We start from the raw sequence: 24,055 nt of genomic DNA, 5'->3' as shown, positions 1-24,055 counted from the left end.
CACGTAGATACAGAGAACAGCAGCGTAGTGGTTATCAGAGGGAAAGGGGCAGAGGGAGGGTGAAATGAGTAAAGGGGATCAATTGTATCGTGATGGATGGAAACTAAAATTTTGGTGGTAAGCACGCTGTAGTGTATACAGAAGTAGAAATGTAATGTATACTGGAAACTTATGTTATAAACCAATATTATGTCAATAAAAAATAAATTTAAAAAATATTTTAAAAAGAGAGATGGTGGTGACAGAAGTGGTGCAAGAAAATCTGGAGAGGGAGATGGAGATGACATCATCCAGGGCTCTGTAGACCTTGATAAGGGTTTTGGAATTCATCCTAAAAACAATGGGAAGCTGTTGACTGGTTTTAAAAAAGATGTGATAAATTTCTCACTTTCAAAAGATCAATTTGGATTGGAAGGGAGCAAGGGTGGATATGAGGAGACTAGTCCAATAGCACAAGCCTCCTGACTTACAGGACGGTTGTGCTATTGGAAAAGGAAAGAAGTGGATGGTTCCGGAGAAGATTCGGAGGTAGAATGAGAAGAAGGAGGGGTTGGATGGGAATGAGGGACTGGCACCTTTCTGAAGTGCTCAGCTGGGAGAATAGTGGCATCACTACAGGAATATGAGGAGGGAAGAATGAAGATCATTTTTCACTCTGGTTATGTCGAATTTCAGATGGCACCAAGACATCCAGCAGACCTTTGGGACTGGAGCTCAGAAGAGGATATTGGAAGTCGCAGGCATATTATTTTGAAGCCCACTGGAGTGAACAATGAGCAGATAGAAGAGAAGAAGAGGCTTAGTGAAAGGCTCAGGGGACATGCATGTGTCAGGTCAGGAAGAACTGGCAAAATTAAAGCAGCAGCCAGAACTGGAGAGCAAGTGTTAGGGACGCTCAGGGGAGAGAGGGACAGGTCACCTGTGTTGAATGCCATTGAGATGTCTAGTATCTGTTGCACTTGGCACCTAGAGGTCATTGGTCACCTTGGCCAGAGCATGTTGGGAGCAGAAAATAGATTGTAGTAGCCTATGTAGTCATCAGAAGGAAAGAAATCAGAGTAGGCGAGATGGCTGTTCTCAGTAATAAATCTAAGCAGATCCCTAAAATGTGTGAAAATTAAACACACTGGCTCAGTAGTGAATTACTGAATCGAACTTATTTTTATGCATCAGCTTTTCAAGTGAGTGATAACGTTGTTGACATTAGCCACTGAATCAGGTTTTAGCAATGATTTTTGCAACGTTTTCCCAAATCACTTAAACCCCGTCTGGCCTGGCCAGTTTTACTGTACTGCATTTGTTTTCCACCCAGTACTTTAAAGGAAGGAATACACAGATACCATATGTTTGCTTAGTCAACAAATACTGCACGCCTACTCTGGGCCCGACTGTTACAGATGCTGGGAACAGGTCAGTGAACAAGATAGAGAGGTCTTTGCCCTTATGGAGAGTTTGTTCACATTCCTTTTACCTAAATATTCTCAATTTAATAGGGTACCATTCCATCAAAGGTCAGAAAACAAGTGAAAAACTTTGCATGCTCATTTGAATTTGTTATATATGCAAGAAAACATGCCTTTTCTTATTCAAGTGTGTCTTGAATATGTGTCTGCTCTGTCTTACATAGAGAACACTTTAAGAAACAAATCTTATTTAGAAAATAGTTGTCGGTGAATTAAAGAATTGAATTGAAATTGTCTTGTTGGACTTCCCTGGTGGCGCAGTGATTAAGAATCCACCTGCCAATGCAGGGGACACGGGTTCAGGCCTTGATCCGGGAAGATCCCACGTGCCGCGGAGCAACTAAGCCCGTGCGCCACAACTACTGAGCCTGCACTCTGGAGCCTGCGAGCCATAACTACTGAGCCCCCGTGCCACAACTACGGAGCCTGCGCTCTAGAGCCCGCGTGCCACAACTACTGAAGCTCACGCACCTAGAGCCTGTGCTCTGCAACAAGATAAGCCACTGCAATGAGAAGCCCTTGCACTGCAACGAAGAGTAGCCCCCGTGCAGAGCAACAAAGACCCAATGCAGCCATAAATAAATAAAGGAATAAAGAAAGAAAAGAAGGAAGGAAACAAAAGAAGGAAAAGGAAAGAAAGGAAGAAAGAAAGAAGGAAGAACAGGGAGGAAGGAAGGAAGAAAGAAAGTTGTCTTGCTGAAATTGTTCAGCTTCTTTTCCGATGGTAAGAACACTGGTGTGAGCTATATAATTAAATTACTTTTCACTGCCTTTTTCTGGTTATGTGAATAAGACAAGCACATGAGGGCTTTCTGAACTCTTTTGTACAGTCTTAGAAGCATACATTTCATTGAGGTTCTCATTCCGGAGGACTCAAATATTTTAGGGAGCTGGATGAATTATCTCATTTCTTTTAGGCATGGAGCGTTCAGGTTGCTAATGGAATAATTTTCACTTTATATTTTATTTTCCTAAATACAGTTTTGTCAAGTAGCTCTGTAGTTAGTTTTTTTTTTTTTAGTGAGTGGGGAGGACGTAAAGAATGATTAATTTTGAAGACATTCAAGTTCTTATCAAATAACTAGAATAATTAGAGAATTCGCTGATTCAGGAAGTATTAACAAAACATTTTACAGAGATTTTCACCACTTTCTTTGGCTTTAGGAAGCAAAAATGAGAGAACACACACGTGAAAGATTGAGATTTTAAGTTGGTTGTATTTTTTCACCCTTTGACAAGGTAGCACAGTATACCAAGCAGACTACCTAATATCGCTCCCTTTCATCTATTTACATTCTATACCTATCATCTGTTTAAATTTTTACTTACCTTGATAAGGTTGTCTATTATTAAAACCATGTATAGTTAAATTTGGAGATAGTAAGAAACTTTAAATAACAAGTGAGCTCACTGTGATTTTATTTCAGGTCTGTACATAGATTTTTGAAGCTGTCTTTCCCTGTTGAGGTCTCCCTTGAAAGTAAGGATGTACCTGTCTCCACTCTACCCCAAATCTAATCTTTTTGTTTAAAATGACTGTTGTTAGAGGCTATTATGCTTAGTGAAATAAGTCAAAGACAAATACCATATGTTATCGCTTATACAAGGAATCTAAAAAATAAACAAAAGAATATAGCAAAACAGAAACAGACTCACAGATATGGAGAACAAACTAGTGGTTACAAGTGGAGAGGGGGAAGGGGGAGAGGCAAATAAGGAGTAGGGAATTAAGAGATACAAACTACTATATATAAAATAAATAAGCTACAAGGATATATTGTACACTCCAGGGAATATAGTGAATATTTTATAATAACTTTAAATGGAGTATAAGCTATAAAAATTTGAATCACTATGCTGTATACCTGAAACTAATAAAATACTGTAAATCAACTCTACTTCAATAAAAAAATTTTAAAAACCAAAAAAAATGACTTCAGTACCTTATGAACACCTGAAGTACCCTGATCTTATGGCTGCTAGCTTTAAAAATTGCAATCACATTTACCCTTTTACAGCCAATTTCTATGCAGATTTCATGTCTTTGTATTTCATGTTTATTTATTGCTGTCAGCATTATCATAGTAAAATGTCTTATCAATCTCAGACTCTTGCATATATGATTAGCTTGCTCTGTTACCTCTGGGGCAGTTGAACTCTCCTAATATTTGATAGAGCACTTGTAACTTCCCTCACAGTCGTAAGAAATATGCCTTGTAGTTTAATTTTATATTGGCTTTGGAACCCAGGTCATGCAGATAAAATTACTAGGGAAAGATGAGCATCATTACATTTCATTTACTCACTGAGTTGATTCTAGTGATCATCAAAAGCCCTGAAGGGAATGCAGATTGTTCCCTATTAGGAATTAAATTGAGGTTTTCTTGTTATCTCTGTGGGAAGCTATGAGAAAGATCAGGGGGAGCCTGAACTGGGGCTCTGTCACCCGTTGTGTAACCTTGTCACTAATGGAGCTGGGCCTTGCATCCAGAACATGACCCCATGACCCTAAAGTTCCTGAAAACTTGAACTTCAGTGAAAAGGGCATAAATTAGATTTTTGTGAATCAAATCACATTTTAAACTCACCAAAAGCGCTGATATTTAGAAGAATCTTATAGTGAATAAGTTAGAATGAAGTAAGAGTTGTATTTCTAAAGTTAATACTTGCCCTTCTTATTAAGTGCTGTTCGGAAAATTCGTAGTTTTAAATCAAGATGTTCTTAAGTAGAGTGTTGCTTTTTGGTGTCCATTTCCAATTTCACTAAGCAAGGACTAGTGAATTTAGAATCCCTGCCCTCCAATGCAGTCATATGTTGTTATCTTAAAATAATTTTAGATACTGACAGCTAAAAATACTTAAAATCAGGGTTTGCCTGGTGGCGCAGTGGTTAAGAATCCGCCTGCCAACGCAGGGGACACGGGTTTGAGCCCTGGTATGGGAAGATCCCACATGCCGCGGAGCAACTAAGCCCGTGCGCCACAACTACTGAGGCTGCACTCTAGAGCCCATGAGCCTCAACTACTGAGCCCGTGTGCCACAACTACTGAAGCCTGTGCTCCGCAACAAGAGGAGCCACCGCAATGAGAAGTCCGCGCACTGCAACAAAGAGTAGCCCCCGCTCCCTGCAACTAGAGAAAGCCCGCATCATGCATCAACGAAGATCCAACACAGCCAAAAATAAATAAATAAAATAAATTTTTTTTTTTTTTTTTTTTTTTTTTTTTTTTTGCGTTACGTGGGCCTCTCACTGTTGTGGCCTCTCCCGTTGCAGAGCACAGGCTCCGGACGCACAGGCCCAGCGGCCATGGCTCACGGGCCCAGCCCCTCCGCGGCATGTGGGATCTTCCCAGACCGGGGCACGAACCCACGTCCCCTGCATCGGCAGGCGGACTCTTAACCACAGCGCCACCAGGGAAGCCCAAATAAGTAAATTTTTTTTAAAAAACTTAAAATCATGTCAGGGAATCACTCTGAAAATCCTCAACATAATGTAAATAAAATGTACATGTAAATGCAGTAAATGCAGTTTTTTAATTTGATATTGTAAAATGTGTATCAAAGTGTACATAGTTAAAGAAAATCAAATAATATAGAGAGGCTTATGATTAAAAAAACCCAGCCGTCTCCCTGCTTATTCTTTCTACCCCATCCCCCTTCTCTGGAAGCAAACACTTTTTTTTTTGTTGTTGTTAATTGTTGTCGTGTTTTTCGAAGTATAGTTGATTTACAATATTGCGTTAGTTTCAGGTGTACAGCAAAGTGATTAAGTTATATATATTTTTTCAAATTATTTTCCATTATAGGTTATTACAAATACTGCATATAGTTCCCTGTGCTATACAGTAAATCCTTGTTGCTTATCTATTTTACATATAGTAGTATGTATCTGTTAATCCCATACTCCTAACTTATCCCTCCCTACCTCCCTCCCTTTCCCCTTTTGTAACCATAAGTTTGTTTTCTATGTCTGTGAGTCTATTTCTGTTTTGTAAGTAGATTCATTTGTATTGATATTATTTTTTATATCCTATATATAAGTGATATCACATGATACTTTGTCTTTCCGATTTACTTCACTTAGTATGATCATCTCTAGGACCATCTATGTTGCTGCAAATGGCAATATTTCATTCCTTTTTATGGCTGAGTAGTATTCCATTGTGTATATATCACTTCTTTATCCATTCATCTGTTGATGGACACTTAAGTTGCTTCCATGTCTTGACTATTGTAAATGTGCTCCTGTGAACATTGATTGAGGTGCATGTATCTTTTCGAATTAGAGTTTTCATCTCGGAAGCAGACACTTTTAACTGTTCGTACTCAAGTGATGTTCAGCAAGATACCACCTCTACTGTCCTACTAGTTATTTGCAGCTCAGTCTGTTTTGATTAATTGGTGCCCATGCCAAATTGGGTGCCAAAAGATCCAAATATCACCCCTGGTTAGCTTTATGAATATTGCTACTGATAATGTGTTTATGCTGAATTTGTCAGAATCCACTTGAGGCATTGTCTGCTCTCATACGTATCCATCTCAATGATGGATAAAAATTTAGTTTACTTTCAACAATCTTCCCTGAACCTTTCTGTTTTCTTTTTTTAAGTGTTACTGAGATATAATTCACACCATACAAATCACCCACTAAAGGTGTACAACTTAATGGCTTCAGTATATTCACAGAGTTGTACAACCATCACTACAATCAATTTTAGAACATTTTCATCACCCCCAAGAAACCCCTCACCACTTAGCCTTAACCCTGAAACCTACTTCTCAGTCTTAGGCAGCCACTAATCTACTTTTTGTCTCTATAGATTTACCTATTCTGGACATTTTCTATAAAGCGGATCATACAATACATGTGACTGGCTTCTTTCACATATCATAATGTTTACAAGGTTCATTCACATTGTAGCATCAGTACAGTAAATGTGCATTCCTTTTTATGACTGAGTAATATTCCACTTATGGATATACCATATTTTGTTCATTCATCACTTAATGGACACTTAGGTTGTTTCTGCTTTTGGCTATTATGAATAATGCTACTGTGAACATTTATGTACAGTGTTTTTGTGTGAACACATGTTTTCATGTCTCTTAGGTTTATACCTAGGAGAGTAATTTGCTGGGTCACATCATAACTCTGTGTTTAACTCTTTGAGGAACTGCCAGACTGTTTTCCAAAGCAGCTGCACTATTTTATATTCCCACTGGCAGTACATGAGGGTTCCAGTTTCTCTACATCCATGCCAACACTTGTTTTATTATTATAACTGCCAACCTATTGGGTGTGAAGTGGTATCTCATTGTGCTGGGTTTTTTTTTTTTTTTTTTTTTTTTGCTGTACGCGGGCCTCTCATTGTTGTGGCCTCTCCCGTTGTGGAGCACAGGCTCTGGACACGCAGGCTCAGCAGCCATGGCTCACGGGCCCAGCCGCTCCGCAGCATGTGGGATCCTCCCAGACCAGGGCACGAACCCACATCCCCTGCATCGGCAGGCGGACTCTCAACCACTGCGCCACCAGGGAAGCCCTCATTGTGCTTTTGATTTGCATTTCCCTATTGGCAAATGATGTTGAGCATCTTTTCATTTGCTTATTGAGTTATATTTTATGTGGAGAAATGTCTGTTCAGATCCTTTGCCCATTTATTAATTGAGTTGTCTTTTTATTACTGAGTTGTAAGATTTTTATATATTCTAGACAAATCTTTTACCAAATATATGCTTTGTAATTGGCATAAATGTAAGGGTTTATTTCTGCACTCTCAGTTCTATTCCATTGATTTATATCTTTATGCTGGTAGTGCACTATCTTAATTACTGTAGCTTTGATAGTATGTTTTAAAATCAGGAAGTGTCAGTCCTCTAACTTTGTTATTATTTTTTAAGAACGTTTTGGATGTTCTGCGTCCCTTGAATTTCAATGTGAATTTTAGGATCACTTGTCTATTTCTGCAAAGAAGCCATCTAGGATTTTGATAGGTATTGCATTGAATCTGTAGATCAATTTAGGGAGCATTGCCATCTTAACAATATTCAGTCTTCCAATCTATGAACAATGTATATCTTTCCATTTATTTAGGTCTTTAATTTTTTTTCTAGTGTTTTGTAGTTTTCAGTGTACAAGTCTTACACATCTTTGGTTAAATTTATTCGTAAGTATTCTATTCTTTCTGATGCTGTTGTAAGTGGAGTAGTTTCTTAGTTTCATTTCAGTTTGCACATTGTTACTGTATAGAAATACATTTGATTGTTGTACATTCATCTTGTATCCTGCAACCTTGCCCAACTTGTTTATTATTTTTAAAAAGTTTTTAATGGATTCCTTAGGGTTTTCTGTAGAAGATAGTGTCATCTGAAAATGAGACCGTTTTACTTCTTTTCCAATTTGGATGCCTTTTATTTCATTTTCTTGTCTAATTGCCATGGCTCAATACTTAAGCACAATATTGAAGTGGGGCAAGTGGACTCCTTAACCCCTCTACCTTTTTCTCCCTTTTCTTCTTCAGTTCTATGTGCTTTCAGTCTTGTTTAGTAAACATTGGTAACATAATTGTAACTGTAATTGAGTCATCTATGCTTCGTATGTCTCCTTTCAAAGAATGAAGACGGTAAACAATGTTTAAAGAAGTGTGACTTGAAAACATTGGTCATTGCTCAGTGTGCTGTGATTACATGTCCTTCTCTATAATTCTAAATCCGTAACTCTAACAGCACTAAAATATATATATTTTATATATATATAAAATATATGTATTCAAATATATTTTCTACCAAATACTCATATTCATGCCAAATGCTCATATTCCTTTTAATTTGCTTCATTTTAATTTGCTTCATATTTATATTATGCCTTGTACAAACTTTTTCACTGGAGTTTCTAATTTCTTTCCCTTTTTCTCATTAGAAGAAGAAAACAAACCTATGCCATCATCACTGTGTCCTGTATATTTTTCAGCTTCTGACATATCTTCTCAATATTCTGTCTATTCTTCTTGAAACCTACTGAATTCCACTTCTAGTTGAGACCATTTTCTTTTTATTTGGACCATTCTTTTCCAAGACTGTAGCTTCCCCCTATAGTTTCTGGTTGTTTTTCTTTTTTCTTACACTGTGTGCCTCTTATCATATTCTCAAATTCTTCCAGCCTTTCAACTGTACAGTTTATTCTGTAGAGTCCCACTTTTTAGGGCACCTGTCTCCTTGATATAATGTTGCACTATTACTTTCTAGGTCTGTTGAGTACCTGTCACCGTAAGGGCTCCCTTTACCACTCTATGTTAAGTGGGAGCCATTCTTTTCTGGATCCTGTCCCATCTTTCTCTTGGTTTATGCCAGTGTTTTGCTAGAGTACATCTTGAAGTAATTTAAGAAAGAATGTATGGGAGGTGAACTTTCTGAGTCCTTGCAGTGACTTAATAGTAAAGACTTTAAATAAACTCAAAATTGATCGATGCCTTTACCAGCTATAAAATTCTAGTTTTAAATCAATTTCCTGCCAAGTTTGGAGGCATCACTCTCTTCTAGCATTTATATAGCTGTTGAGAAGTTTGGTGGAAGTGTGATTCTTATTCTTTTGTAGGAAACCCACTTCCCCGGCCCAAACGCGGTGCTAGAAGCTTTTATGTTTTTCTCTTTATTCTTTATGTTTTGAAATAACTCAGTGATGTGTCTGACTGAAAGTCCTTGTATTCAGTCATTACTTCAAATAATCAATAGGTCTTTTCATTTTCAGGACTCATCTCCTTTCAGCTGTGGGAAATTTTCCTATATTATTTCTTTCATAATTTTCTCCTCTTTATTGCCTCTGCTCTCTTTCTGGAAATCCAGTTAATCAGATGTTGGGCCCCATGCACTGATTCTCTAATTCTCTTCTTTTTTTTTTCCTCCTGTGTTTTCTATATAATTTTTCCCCTGTATTCTGGGAGAGATTTCCTCGCCTTTATTTTCCTATCCTTTTTATTTCAGCAGTTACATTTTTTATTGAAGTATAACTGATGTACAATATTATTTAAGTTACAGGTGTATAATATAGTGACTTACAATTTTTAAAGGTTATACTCCATTTATAGTTATTATAAAATACTAGCTGTAGTCCTCATGTTGTACAGTATATCCTTGTAGCTTATTTTATACCTAATAGTTTGTACCTCTTAATTTCTTACCCCTATATTGCCCCTCCCCGCTTCCCTCTCTCCACTGGTAACCACTAGTTTATTCTCTATATCTGTGTCTGCTTGTCTTTCGTTATATTCAATAGTTTGTTGTACTTTTTAGATTCCAGATATAAGTGAGATCATACAGTATTTGTCTTTCTTTGTCTGACTTATTTCACTAAGCAGAAGGCCCTCCAGGTCCATCCATGTTGCTGCAAATGGCAAACTTTCTTTCCTTTTGTGGTTGAGTAGTATTCCATTATGTTTATATACCTTCTTTATCCATTCATCTATTGATGGATGAGCAGTTATGGGTTTTTTTTGCGGTACACAGGCCTCTCACTGTTGTGGCCTCTCCCGTTGCGGAGCACAGGCTCTGGACGCTCAGGCTCAGCGGCCATGGCTCACGGGCCCAGCCGCTCTGCGGCATGTGGGATCCTCTTGGACCGGGGCACAAACCCGTGTCCTCTGCATCGGCAGGCGGACTCTCAACCACTGCGCCACCAGGGAATCCCAGCAGTTATGTTTTTAATTACCTGGTTGAACTTATTTTTTATAACATCTTGTTTTTGTTTTATAGATATAACAGCATATTGAATTTCTCTTGAGGTTACTATTAGAGTATTGAATCCGATATTAATTTATATTATTTTGTTTTATATTTTCCTCTGTTCCTTAAAGTATTGGAATATTTTGGAGCTAGGTTTTTTTTTGTTTCTTTCTTTTTTTTTTTTTTTTTTTGGCAGTACGTGGGCCTCTCACTGTTGTGGCCTCTCCCATTGCGGAGCACAGGCTCCGGACACGCAGGCTCAGCGGCCATGGCTCATGGGCCCAGCCGCTCCACGGCATGTGGGATCTTCCCGGACCGGGGCACAAACCCGTGTCCCCTGAATCGGCAGGTGGACTCTCAACTACTGCGCCACCAGGGAAGCCCAGTTTTCTTTGTGTTTTTCTAAATGTTAGAATAGGAAGCCTTTACTCTCAGGCAGGAGTCGTTAAACTTTTCCTGCACAGGGCCAGATAGTAAATCTTTTAGGCTTTGTGGGCCAAGAGGCAAAATCAAAGATGTTATATAGATATTTATATGACAAGAGAGAAGACAAATTCCCACAAAATACTTATGATGAAAATGTTTTAATAACAAGTTAGCACACTTTTTGTAATAGAGGTCTGCTAATGCGAAGAATTGAATTCTTGTGGGTTGGGCATTTGATTTTTGGGACTTAGGGTTAGTGTCCCAAAGTGATTGCAAATGTTTCTATGTTGTTCCTGATCTGTAATGAGATTTTACATATTTCATCTTCGAAAATGTCTTTTTGTATAGATACATGGTAGGATGAATAATGGCTTCCCAAGGATGTCCATGTCCTAGTTCCTAAAACCTGTGAACATGTTATTTTTTATGGCAAAAGGAACTTGGCAAATGTGATTTAGTGAAGAATCTTGAGATGGGAATGTTGTATTGGATTATCCAAGGGGGCTGATATAATCACAGACATCTTTATAACAGGGAGGCAGGAGGCCAAAGAAGAGAGAAGATGCTATACTGCTGACTTTGCAGATGGAGGAAGGGGGGCACAAACCAACGAATGTAGGTGACCCCTAGTAGCTGGAAAAGTCAAGGAAACAGATTCTGCCTTGGAGACCCAGGGGAAACTCAGCTGTGCAGAACCATTTTAGACTTCCAACCTTCAGAGCTGTAACATAATAAATTTGTGTTGTTTTAAGCATTAAGTTTGCAGTAATTTGTTACAGCAGCAATAGGAAACTAATACAACTAAGTGCCACCAACTAATTCAGTCCACGAGCGTATGATTTTAATTGAGTCGCGGTATGTCCGAGAGATTTTTAGTTACTTCTCGGCATTTAGGTAGTAGGTGGAGGAGTTTTGACTGACGAAACAAAGTGGACAAAGCTGTTTTGAGGAAAGGAGATACCAGAGAGGTTCCTGACTCAGAGTAGCATTTATTCTGGAGAGTAAGAATAATAGATGAGGATGAAAAGAGTTTAGTTGAGGGGCCAGCAAACAGAAAATAACCCCCATCCCAACCTCTGCACAGAGAACTGCATATAACATTATAGCTAAGCAAAAGACTAAACCCACACACTCTCTTCCCCTCTTCTCTCTTTTTTTCACACATACATACCACCTCAGAGGGTTTTCCTTGACAGAAACTGAAGAGATCATCTGGCAAGAGCAAGGGCAACTTGTATGGGTGTTAGTACCCTGAGTGGTGGTTGGCAAACTACAGCCTGGCACCTGTTTTTTTAAAGTCTGCGAGTGAGGGATGGTTTTTACGTCTTTTAAAAGTTGGGGGGAAATTCAAAAGAAGATTAATATTTTGTAACATGTCAAAATTTTGTAAAATTTACACGTCAGGGTCCATAAACTGAGTTGTATTGGAGCACAGCTACACTTGTTCGTTTGCATTTTGTCTGGCTGCTTCAGCACTACAGCAGTTGGGTTGTTGCAGCAGAGCCTGAATGCAGTGTGCTCGTAGCTTTCACTGCTGCTCTGCACACTTCAGATGACACTTATGCAATTGTAACTCACCTGCATTTTAAGTGCCGCATGTATCAATGCACCAGGTTACTTTTAATCTTTAAGAAAATTACTAGTCTAAACCTATCACGTCAAAACAAGAAAAGAAGAGAAAAGTGGACTTCAGACGTGCTTTCAGGCCAAGCGGAGTAGGGATTATCTTGTTAATTAGCTGGCAAAGCATTGTGTTTATTACACAGTGACGCTAGAGTTGTGCTAAAAGAATACAGTGTATGTTGACATTACGAGACCGAGCAGTCATCACAGTATTCCCAACTCCTAGGGAAAAAAGTGGTTAGAAAAACAAGATCTAGAGTATCTCATCCCAGCAGAATTTATTTACACATTTTACAAAGTAAAATGAGGCTGCAGCCAAAGTAAGTCTCCAAGTAGCTTATTTGTTAGCAAAGCAAGAAAAGCCATTTGCCAAAGATGAGTTGATGAAATCACATTTGCTTGTAGAAGTTGAAGAAATGTGTCCTGAGAAAATTTGTTTCACACTATAAGCTTTTAGCCGAGAACAGTTGCCTGGGACTTTGGCAGCAACATCAACATCAATTAAAGAACAAGGCAAATGATTCCTAGTTGTTTTTCTTGACTCTTGATACTGATCAGTTATCAATATTTATTAGAGCATCCGATGCCAAGTTTGAGACTAAAGAATTAGTCTCTATGAATAGTCTGCATAAAACAACAACAGGCAGGGTTGTTTTCAAAGAAGTTGAGAATTGAGTAATTCAGAAAGACCTAAAGTGGAATCTGCCATGATGTGTAACAGTTGACAGTGGTAAAAATTTGTGTGGAGCAAAAAAAAGCTTAGTTGGACAAATGTACAAAACTTCTGAAAATGCAAGATGTTTAAAGCTTGTGGTTATTAAATATATTGTTGATTGGCAGGTACTTTGTGGGCAATACTTAAATCAATCATTCTGTTATTATTCAACCATGAAGTTCTTTTGCTCTCATAGATTTTCACTTGAGTGAATTTTGTAAGAAATAGATGCTGAATATCCTGACTGCCCCTACCACTTAACAGTTAGATAGGTTGGCAGCAGTGAAGTTTTACTACAACTTTTGAGCTCAGGGTTGAGACTGAAATTTTTCTGAATAAGAAGAACCACCCTCAGTCACTATTATCGAACACTGAATGGCTTTGGAAATTAGCTTTTGCTAATTTGATACTGAATTATCAAATTGATATTATTTAATACCTAATATTTTGTATTCTAATAATTTAGAAACAGAATTTAAATGCTAATTAAATTATCCTTTGATAATTTAAGTTTACACTTGATGCTGTTACTTAATGAGGTCCACCTAAAATTACAAGGCAAAACAGTACTTATATGGGAAACATACTGTAGTATTTTGACAACAATGAGTGTTTGCATCTCAGGTAATGTCAAGCTACCTTATATACTTCCCATACAATCAAAAGTTAAAACAGGATGTGAGATCTCATTCCCACACAAATTTGCTGCAGATATATTTTCTGAGCTCAAACTACAGTTCTAGTAGTTTCCTTCCCTACTTCGCCTTCCTCTTATTGTGGATTTATACTTCTTAAAAAAATTTTTTTTGTCTTTTACAATATTGGGTCTCCAGCAGAAAGGAGATGAACATGCCTTGGCATCATGAACTAGTAATAAAAGAATGATAAATCACTGGGGGGTATCTCAGTTCCCCCACCATGGATTGAATCCGAGCCACAGCAGTGAACACCCAGAACCCTAACCACTGGGCCACCAGGGAACTCGGTCCATCTACGTTCTTATATTTTCTCTTTACTCAATATATTTGCAGTAGAAAAGGGAAATTACAATACCTGGCAAACAGTGCAAATTGCATTGAGTGAAAATGCACTTAGGTTTGAGATTCTAGAAGTTTTCAGGGGAGGAAAAGACTTTTAAGAGGCATTGAAATGGTCTAAAGTGGCAGATCATACTTGATTTTGTCTTCACAAGCTTCAACTGTTTTTGCAGATTGCCTACTCAGTTTGTTTTTCTGAAACTTAATTGTCTTTGTTTTTTAGTGGACAGAAGACTGCAGAAAATCAACCTATCCTCCCTCTGGACCAACGTGAGTAAACATCAGATGATCAAGACTCACTCTGACCTTCGTGGAGACTTTTCTCCATGTGATGATCTCATAATAATAATGACAGTGAATAAAAACTTAAGTCATGTCTTCTTTTCTCCTGAGACAAATTTTTCTTCCCTCAGGTTTGTGTATTATGCATTTGGCTAAGACTTTGAACAAATATGAAAATACCCCATGATGAAAATGTCCATTTCTAGCCTTTTGAAATCATAGGAGAAAAAAAACGATTTCCATTCTCCACTAAATTCTTCTATCTACCCCTGAGTATTTTTCTCATCATGACAAATGCAGAGGTGACCTGTGATTTTCTGTGGTGCCTGAGTATAAACCACTGGATCATACTGAAACAAAAAAGTGTAGGGTCTCATGTGAAACATTAAAAAAATTAACCCTGGCATGATAATCAAAGCTATTGAGGACAAAACAGGATTGGAAAACATAGGGATGGGCCAATATCGTGTTTTAGTGTGTTTACATTAATATTTTTAGTTTAGGGTTTTGACCTTTTCATATCCTATGTGGCTAAATAAGCCTGTGGGAAAGACATAAAAACAGCTCACTGGCCCAGAGGGTAAAGAATGTGAAAAAGAAGGAAGAGGTGTGTCGGGAAGGGTAACGTACTATCCCTGCTCTTACCTCTCGCTAAAAGCTTGCTGCAGGGAAGGGAAGGCAGAGTACGTACAACTTTAACCAGTAATATCAAGATGACATTTCAGTTTTTATGGCACTTCAGGTATATATATATTGTGCTACACTTGTCTGGATTATGTTTTCTAAATAGCCTCTGTCCTAGATACAGTGAAACCATAATAAACTAAATTCTTTGTATTTACTCACCTTTCTGTAGAAAGAAGCAAATATTTGGCAGGAAGTATTTAGAAGTTACCAGTTTCTATGTTGCTATGAAGCCAGTGCACACTCCAGCCCTCTAGCATGGCTCGGTCTCTGAGGCTCTTCCTTTTCATCACCACTGGCATTGTATTGATCTGCAGTGCCTTATTGATTGCGACTGTCTCTTGGCTGCTCTCTCTGCCCAGTTCATCGAACATGTACTGAGTACCTGCCACATTTAAGGCTTTTTTGTCCCTACTCCCTTTTATGTGTAGGTGTCAGTGAATTGACTGCCCTGCAAACTGTGCCTGCTTGGGCATTTAACTGGTTCCACGTTAGCATGTGTGTGTGTGTGCATGCACGCACATACACACGTAGCAAATAAACATTTTTCTTATATTTACACATCTTCATAATATAAATATGTTTGCCCTGGTGTTTCTGCTGGATTCCTTCCTACCTCACTGGCTTGTTCGCAAGACGAAAGTCCTTAGCTCCGCTCTGATCTTTGTTCTCTATGAATTATAAATGGATGTTGAGGACTCGGAGAGAAGTGTGGTATTCATATACCTTTGAATGACAACACATCCTCCTGTACCTTTTTTTAAAATTTTAAAAAATTTTTGGCTGTGTTGGGTCTTCATTGCTGCACGTGGGCTTTCTCTAGTTGCAGCGAGCGGGGGCTACTTTTCGTTGTGGTGCACAGGCTTCTCATTGCAGTAGCTTCTCTTGTTGCAGAGCACGGGCTCTAGGCGAGTTGCATCTCGCAAGCTCGGTAGTTGTGACGCACGGGCTTAGTTGCTCCATGGCATGTGGGATCTTCCCAAACCAGGGATCGAACCCATGTCCCCTGCGTTGGCAGGCGGATTCTTAACCACTGTGCCACCGGGAAGTCCCTCCTGTACCTTTAAGACCATCCTTTTTAATCAAGTGCACAGATTCTGGATGTATGCATTGGCAGTTGTGAGGGAGGAGAGAAATACCTGTTTATCCAGCCTGACCGGTCAAATCAGTGCTGGAGGTCAAGGGACTGACAACAAGGGCACTCCTGTATCCAACTGAATCCCATTATCATTTATTTTCTGCTGTTCACTGGTGCTAGCATCTGCTGTCTTATTTGTGTATCTGTGTGTGTTGTGTCACTTGGACTAGTTGCCAAACAACCAGGTGGGTTCAGTCAATGATTAATGTTGCTTATGATGACCAGGGCACAGGAAATGCTAAGTTTCAAAAATAATTTCATGATGTTTATTGTTCACAGTAAAGGAGGAAAATATTCTACAGTGATCACTACTGATTAAATACCAATGCAGTGAGGCTACTGAAATAAGATGGTGGAGTAGAAGGATGTGCTCTCACTCCCTCTTGTGAGAACACCAGAATAACAAGTAGCTGCTGGACGGTCATCAACAGGAAGACACTGGAATTCACCAAAAAAGACACCCCACATCCAAAGACAAAGGAGAAGCCACAATAAGACAGTAGGAGGGGCGCAATCACAATAAAATCAAATCCCATAACTGCTGGGTGGGTGACTCACAGACTGGAGAACACTTATACCACAGAAGTCCACCCACTGGAGTGAAGATTCTGAGCCCCACGTCAGGCTTCCCCACCTGGGGGTCCGGCAACAGGAGGAGGAATTCCTAGAGAATCAGACTTTGAAGGCTAATGGGATTTCACTGCAGGACTTTGACAGGACTAGGGAAAACAGAGACTTCACTCTTGGAGGGCACACACAAAGTAGTGTGTGGATAGGGACCCAGGGGAAGGAGCAGTGACCCCAGGGGAGACTTAACCAGACCTACCTGCTAGTGTTGGAGGGTCTTCTGCAGAGGCGGGGGGTGGCTGTGGCTCACCGTGGGGACAAGGACACTGGCAGCAGAAGTTCTGGGAAGAACACCTTGGCGTGATCCCTCCCAGAGTCCACCATTAGCCCCACCAAAGAGCCCAGGTAGGCTCCAGTGTTGGGCTGCCTCAGGCCAAACAACCAACAGGAAGGGAACCCAGCCCCACCCAACAGCAGACAAGCAGATTAAAGTTTTACTGAGCTCTGCCGACCAGAGCAACAGTCAGCTCTACCCACCACCAGTCCCTCCCATCAGGAAACTTGCACAAGCCTGTTAGATAGCATCATCCACTACAGGGCAGACAGCAGAAGCAAGAAGAACTACAGTCCTGCAGCCTGTGGAACAAAAACCACATTCACAGATAGACAAGATGAAAAGGCAGAGGACTATGTACCAGATGAAGGAACAACATAAAACCCCAGAAAAACAACTAAATGAAGTGGAGATAGGCAACCTTCCAGAAAAAGAATTCAGAATAATGATAGTGAAGACGATCCAGGACCTTGGAAAAAGAATGGAGGCAAAGATCGAGAAGATGCAAGAAAGGCTTAACAAAGACCTAGAAGAATTAAAGAACAAACAAACAGAGATGAACAAGACAATAACTGAAATGAAAACTACACTAGAGGAATCAATAGCAGAATAACTGAGGCAGAAGAACGGATAAGTGACCTGGAAGACAGAATGGTGGAATTCACTGCTGCGGAACAGAATAAAGAAAAAAGAAGGAAAAGAAATGAAGACAGCCTAAGAGACCTCTGGGACAACATTAAACGCAACAACGTTTGCATTATAGGAGTCCCAGAAAGAGAAGAGAGAGAGAAAGGACCTGAGAAAATATTTGAAGAGATTATAGTTTAAAACTTCGCTAACATGGGAAAGGAAATAGCCACCCAAGTCCAGGAAGTGCAGTGAGTCCCATACAGGATAAACCCAAGGAGAAACATGCCGAGACACATAGTAATCAAATTGGCCAAAATTAAAGACAAAGAAAAATTATTGAAAGCAGCAAGGGAAAAATGACAAATAACATAGAAGGGAACTCCCATAAGGTTAACAGCTGATTTCTCAGCAGAAATTCGACAAGCCAGAAGGGAGTGGCATGATATACCTAAAGTGATGAAAGGGAAGAACCTACAGCCAAGATTACTCTACCCGGCAAGGATCTCATTCAGATTCGATGGAGAAATCAAAAGCTTTACAGACAAGCAAAAGCTAAGAGAATTCAACACCACCAAACCAGCTCTACAACAAATGCTAAGGGAACTTCTCTAAGTGGAAAACACAAGAGAAGCAAAGAACCTACAAAAACAAACCCAAAACAATTAAGAAAATGGTCATAGGAACATACATATCGATAATTACCTTAAACGTGAATGGATTAAATGCTCCAACCAAAAGACACAGGCTCGCTAAATGGATACAAAAACATGACCCATCTACATGCTGTCTACAAGAGATCCACTTCAGACCTAGGGGCAAATACAGACTGAAAGTGAGGGGATGGAAAAAGATACTCCATGCAAATGGAAATCAAAAGAAAGCTGAAGTAGCTTTCAGCTACTCATATCAGATAAAATAGACTTTAAAATAAAGAATGTGGGCTTCCCTGGTGGCGCAGTGGTTGAGAGTCCGCCTGCCGATGCAGGGGACACAGGTTCGTGCCCTGGTCCGGGAAGATCCCACATGCCGCGGAGTGGCTGGGCCCGTGAGCCATGGCCGCTGAGCCTGTGCATCCGGAGCCTATGCTCCACAACGGGGGAGGCCACAACAGTGATAGGCCTGCGTACCGCAAAAACAAAAAAACTAAATATAGAATTACCATATGATCCAGCAATCCCACTACTGGCCATATTCCCAGAGAACACCATAATTTAAAAAGACAAATGCACCCCAGTGTTCATTTCAGCACTGTTTACAATATCCAGGTCATTGAAGCAACCTAAATGCCCATTGACAGACAAGTGGATAAAGAAGTTGTGGTATATATATACAATGGAGTATTACTCCGCCATAAAAAGGAACGAAATTGGGTCATTTGTTGAGACGTGGATAGATCTAGAGACTGTCATACAGAGGAAAATAAGTCAGAAAGAGAAAAACAAATATTGTATATTAATGCATGTATGTGGAACCTAGAAAAATGGTACAGATGAACCGGTTTGCAGGGCGGAAGTTGAGACACAGATGTAGAGAACAAACGTATGGACACCAAGGGGGGAAAGCCGTGGGGGGGTGGGGATGGTGGTGTGATGAATTGGGAGAATGCGATTGACATGTATCCGCTGATGTGTATAAAATCTATGACTAATAAGAACCTGCTGTATAAAAAAAAAAGTAAAATTCAAAAAAAAATAATAATAATACCAATGCTATGGAACTTCCCTGGCAGTCCAGTGGTTAAGAATGCGAGCTCCCGATGCAGGGGGCACAGGTTCAGTTCCTGGTTGGGGAACTAATAAGATCCCACGTGCTGCACGGCACAGCCTAAATAGATAAATAAATACCGATGCTGCTAAGTATTTTTTGCATATTTCATGTAATCTTCACTGCTCTCGTAAGGTAAATACTCTTTATTTCTCTAGGAAATTGAGGTGCAGATGTTAAATACTGAAATACTTTAGAAAAGTGTTGAATGAGAAGTGAAACATGGGATTATAGTTAGCCAAAATCATAGTAAGCTTTAGCTATTAAAATAATTTTCTGAATCAGATTAATAACAGTTTTGTCAAAGAATTCTGATGAGTGGAGATTTTACTGTAGAGAGGCTTCTGGGGTCTTCCCACTCCCACTTAATCATAATCCTCTGCTGTAATGAGTTTGTCCTCTCCATTTTTACTTTGGAATCCTATACTGAAGAAGAATCAGGAGTTTATCGCAGATATAGGGGCATATTTTGGGTTTCGTTGGAAGTTACGCGGGGAGAAGCAGCTGATTGGAGTTCACAGGTAGAACACGTGTCTTATGACGGTGCCACCAACGTGCATGCGTCCAGCGGGCTGCTGATTTATCATTGCTACTAGACGAGGAAATCCAAATGCATGCTGGCGGAGAGGCGAGGGAGTTGTAGCCCCTGCCATAACAGGAGGAACAGTCATTATTTTACTGAATTGTGGGACAGAATTTCACGTGTGAAATTATGGTTAGAAGCTGAATTCATTTGTTTTTATATAAAGCTTTTTTCTGGGATTTAAGTTTTACAGTATTTAATATAGATATCAGCTACTAAGGAAATGGGAGGTTGAAAGTGCTTTGAGAAAAACAAAATTCAATCTTGTGATTTGGTTTAGATGTATGTTTCCAGAATTGCCTGTGCTTTCCTCTTCTGTCTAAATCACAACGTGAGTGGCTTCTGGTTAACAGTTTCATAGAACCGTATACATACGCCCAGGCCCCAAGCTCAGCAACGTGAATCAAGTAATTATTCATGACTCTAGAAGTATAAATAGGACTGCAATTCTTGACTTTTAGGAACTAACTCATACTCCCTTAACCCATCCCCGCTGTACACATAAGTCTGGATTTATGTCTGTATATTTAAGAGCCTGGTAACATTGTAGCACCCACCAGACCCCACCTTCTGCTTCTCTGAGGCAGGGCAGTAAGGGAGCAAATGCTGGCTATTTTTAGGCCACTTTAAGCTGATCAGTCACTGACTGGCACACCCTTAGAGGCTATTTCAGTTCAGTAGCAAGTGCCAGAAGATAATGTTTCTGTGGCGGCAGAGAATAGTTGTAGAGTTCATCCATCAGGAATAAGGCCCAAGTCCACTGGTACGGGAGTGGGTGTTGCTATATCCTCATAGTAGAAATTGCTGTGTGTAAACTGAGGAGTAGGACTTTGAGGAATGGGTATGATCAAACAGTGCTTGGGCTTGGACTTACTACAGAAGACTGAGTGTTGTAGTTTTTCTTATGTCAGGGTTTCCGAAAGCAAGCTCATCACACGAGATGAATTGTGCCGAAACACAGCAGTAGAGGGCTGCCGCTGGCTCAGGCAAAACAGCGCCGTCTGTCCTGCTGTGGTAGCTTTTATTTAAGTATTATCTATGTTTACATTTTAAGACTTGTTTTCTTAACATTCCAGAAATGTCAAAGCAGCAACATATGCTTTTATTGATTATACAAGCAATAATGGGCTTTCTTGAAAACATGCCGTGCTTCGTCCTTGAGCGCAAAAGTAGCACAAGGACATTTCCTTGCGTTCCCACCATTCTGATTATACTGAAGTAGCACAAGGACATTTCCTTGCGTTCCCACCATTCTGATTATACTGAAGTAGCACAAGGACATTTCCTTGCGTTCCCACCATTCTGATTATACTGAAGTAGCACAAGGACATTTCCTTGCGTTCCCACCATTCTGATTATACTGAGGACATCTCATGGATCAGTGCCTGAAGCACTCAATGCTTATTTGCAGGCCCCTGGTTTGCCGGGGGGGGGGGGGGGGGGGGCGGGCGGGGGGCTCAAAACATCCAGGACTGTTTACAGTTCTGGCTTATTCACATGCCCCCGGTTTGCCGGGGGGGGGCTCAAAGCAATCAGGACTGTTTGCAGTTCTGGCTTATTCGCCAGCCCCCAGTTTGCTGGGGGGGTGGGGCTCATGGGTCACATCTCCTTTCCATGTCCTCAGTTATTCCACTACAACTGAGAAGAGAGGAAAGAGAGGAAGTACAGTAGGAAGAGTAGCATGACCGAGGGAATGGTAAAGTTTCTTGAAGCCAGTCATGGGAAGCTCATACACTGTGTTGCCACTCTGGGGGCTTAAAAAGTGACCTTACTGAAGCCAGCGCTGGAGTCAGTGGTTTGACAGTAGTGTTAAGACCGTCTAAGAGGGAATTCTGAGACTGGGAAACCAACTGGGGAAGTGCCCAGAGCCTAGACTAAATCTTCGTAGAGATTTAGGAGGGAGAAAAGGGCAGATATTTTCTAGCAGTGATATTCAGCTTACGTATAGCTCTTGAGCCAAAGTTGATTATTTTGCCTATCACCACAACACGTTAACCTTCTAGAACATATAATTCTAGGATTTCTAAAATGTCTTGTGATTGTATATACAACATAGGGCAGAAGCGCTGGGTGGGAAATGAGCTTTTTCTACGAGTTTTGGTTTGAGTACCAATTTCTCTATTGTTATTAAGAATGTGTCTCTAACATATCCATATAGATGTAACTGTCTGACCATCATCAAAAAACTGCTTTTAACATTTCAAGATGATACACCTCTCATTACAGCTATAGGGGTCCGGTTCCGTGGTACACTATAAATCTCGATTTACCACCGTACAAAAGATGGCATGAATTGATGGTTGACAAGGCACCAGCGGTATGCTATGATTCTTAAATCTTTTGTTTCTGACTTTACTGGATATAATTGCATTTGAAAGAACACGTCATGATATTATGTACCAAGTATTTTAAGAATCTGCTTTCCATGGTTCTCTGCCATTTACAATAAATGATAGTAGAGGAAAGATGTCATTTCTCTGTAGCGTCTTGCTCTTTTTACTAGCCTTTGCCTTTGTTTCTTTAGCTCATATCATATGCTTCATCTAAATGGTTAATCAAATGTCATGTTAAAGATGTGTTTACATATATGTTTTTAAATAGTACTCCTCTATTTAGCTGCATATGGGTAAGTCAGAAGGTCTAGATCTGTTTCATTATACCAGTATTAATCTTAAATGTCAACACTTCTTTATGTCTCTTATCAACTTTTAAATTTATTTTTCAGCTAAAAGTTATAGTGAATTCCCTGAAAAATATGATAAATGCATTTGAGCCAAGTGGAAAAATTGTGCAGTTAGTGGATCAAAAGTTGGTAAGAAATATTATTTCCTACAGTAAATGTTAAACACACACAGGTACACATATACACACACGAGTTCAGCAAAGGCTCTGTTATTTATTTAAAGGCATAATTTGGACAAGTGTGCTTTTATTCCAGACTACTGTCAAAACTTCAGAGGGACTTAAAATTCTGGGGCTTGGTAATATTACAGTAATAGGACATAAAATAGCATGGCAAATTTTGGCAGTTAGCTGCTCTTTAATGTTTTCTAAAAGTATGAACTGTTTTACAGAGCATTGGGCAAATATCCGTGTTTCATCTGGGAGTACAGCATTTCCTTCTGTGATGTGTACTTAGGTTTGCAAGTTCACTATTGAAAATTTGGGTTTTTCTTAAGTACTTTGCCTGAGCATGTCAAGACACTGAGCGATGTTCTAGATATGACCAAATGACACGCTCAGCCCAGCCCTGCCCCTCAGTAGCTGTGACCATTGAAACGCACTTGGGTTGTGTGTTTCGTGTCTTTGTGCGTTCACCAGACCATTTCATTTCTTGGTCCTGCAGGAAGATTCCATTTCTCAAACCCTTTTTTTATTTAGATGAAACCAGTAGAAAATCTAGGGCCTGGGCCCTAGAGCCCCCAGAGAGATCCTCATCACCCTCTTTCAGTCTTTGCTTTGGGGAAAGGATTGGGGAGGAAACCAAGGCCCTAGGGCAGATGTTTTAACCTCAATAGTGATGACATGTGGGATTGGATAATACTTTGTCATGGGCACTGTCTGTGCATTGTAGGGTGTTGAGCAGCGTCCTTGGCCTCGACTCACTGGGTGCCAGTAGCACCCCTTCAGTTGTGACAACCAAAAATGTCTCTAGACTTCACCAGATCTTCCCGGGGGGAAAGCCATCCCCGGTTGAGAATCATTGTCCTAGAGGCTGGACGTTCCGGGCATACCATTCCTATGACACTTGTACCTGCCAACCACCAAACCTGTTATTCCTCATGTTTGTGCTCTCAGAGCCTTTGATTAAGGCTATCCTTTATGTTCATACTCACCAGACTTCCCCAAAATACAAATGTTGGCAGAAGCAGTAGCAGAAGAGGCCCCCAGATGCCCCAGGTGCCCTAATCCCCCTAACCTGCGTGTCAGCAGGGAGGGCAGCATGCAGAAGGTTTAAGTGCCCAGACTTCGCAATCAGACATTAAGGGTTTTGTTTGTTCTTTAAACATTGGATTTTAAGGTTAGATCAGTCACACACTAGCTGTGTGTCCTTCGACAAGTTTCTTAACATATGCAACTTCAGATTTCTCTCC

General features: G+C 40.0%; 1 protein-coding gene across 1 annotated transcript in view; it reads left to right on the top strand.

Annotated features, from left to right (window-relative positions):
* Positions 1-24,055, top strand: part of ASAH1 (N-acylsphingosine amidohydrolase 1) — a 42,898-nt gene that overhangs the window by 2,851 nt on the left and 15,992 nt on the right. Inside the window, exons 2-4 of the mRNA XM_079909366.1 lie at positions 14,203-14,249; positions 22,188-22,278; positions 22,687-22,773. Coding sequence (XP_079765492.1) covers positions 14,203-14,249; positions 22,188-22,278; positions 22,687-22,773 — 225 coding nt within the window. The remainder of the gene's footprint in view (positions 1-14,202; positions 14,250-22,187; positions 22,279-22,686; positions 22,774-24,055) is intronic.

Source organism: Stenella coeruleoalba (assembly GCF_951394435.1).
Source record: "Stenella coeruleoalba genome assembly, chromosome: 21".
Classification (NCBI taxonomy): domain Eukaryota; kingdom Metazoa; phylum Chordata; class Mammalia; order Artiodactyla; family Delphinidae; genus Stenella; species Stenella coeruleoalba.
Note: the sequence above shows the minus strand (reverse complement) of the source record. Positions and strands in the feature narration are given on the sequence as shown.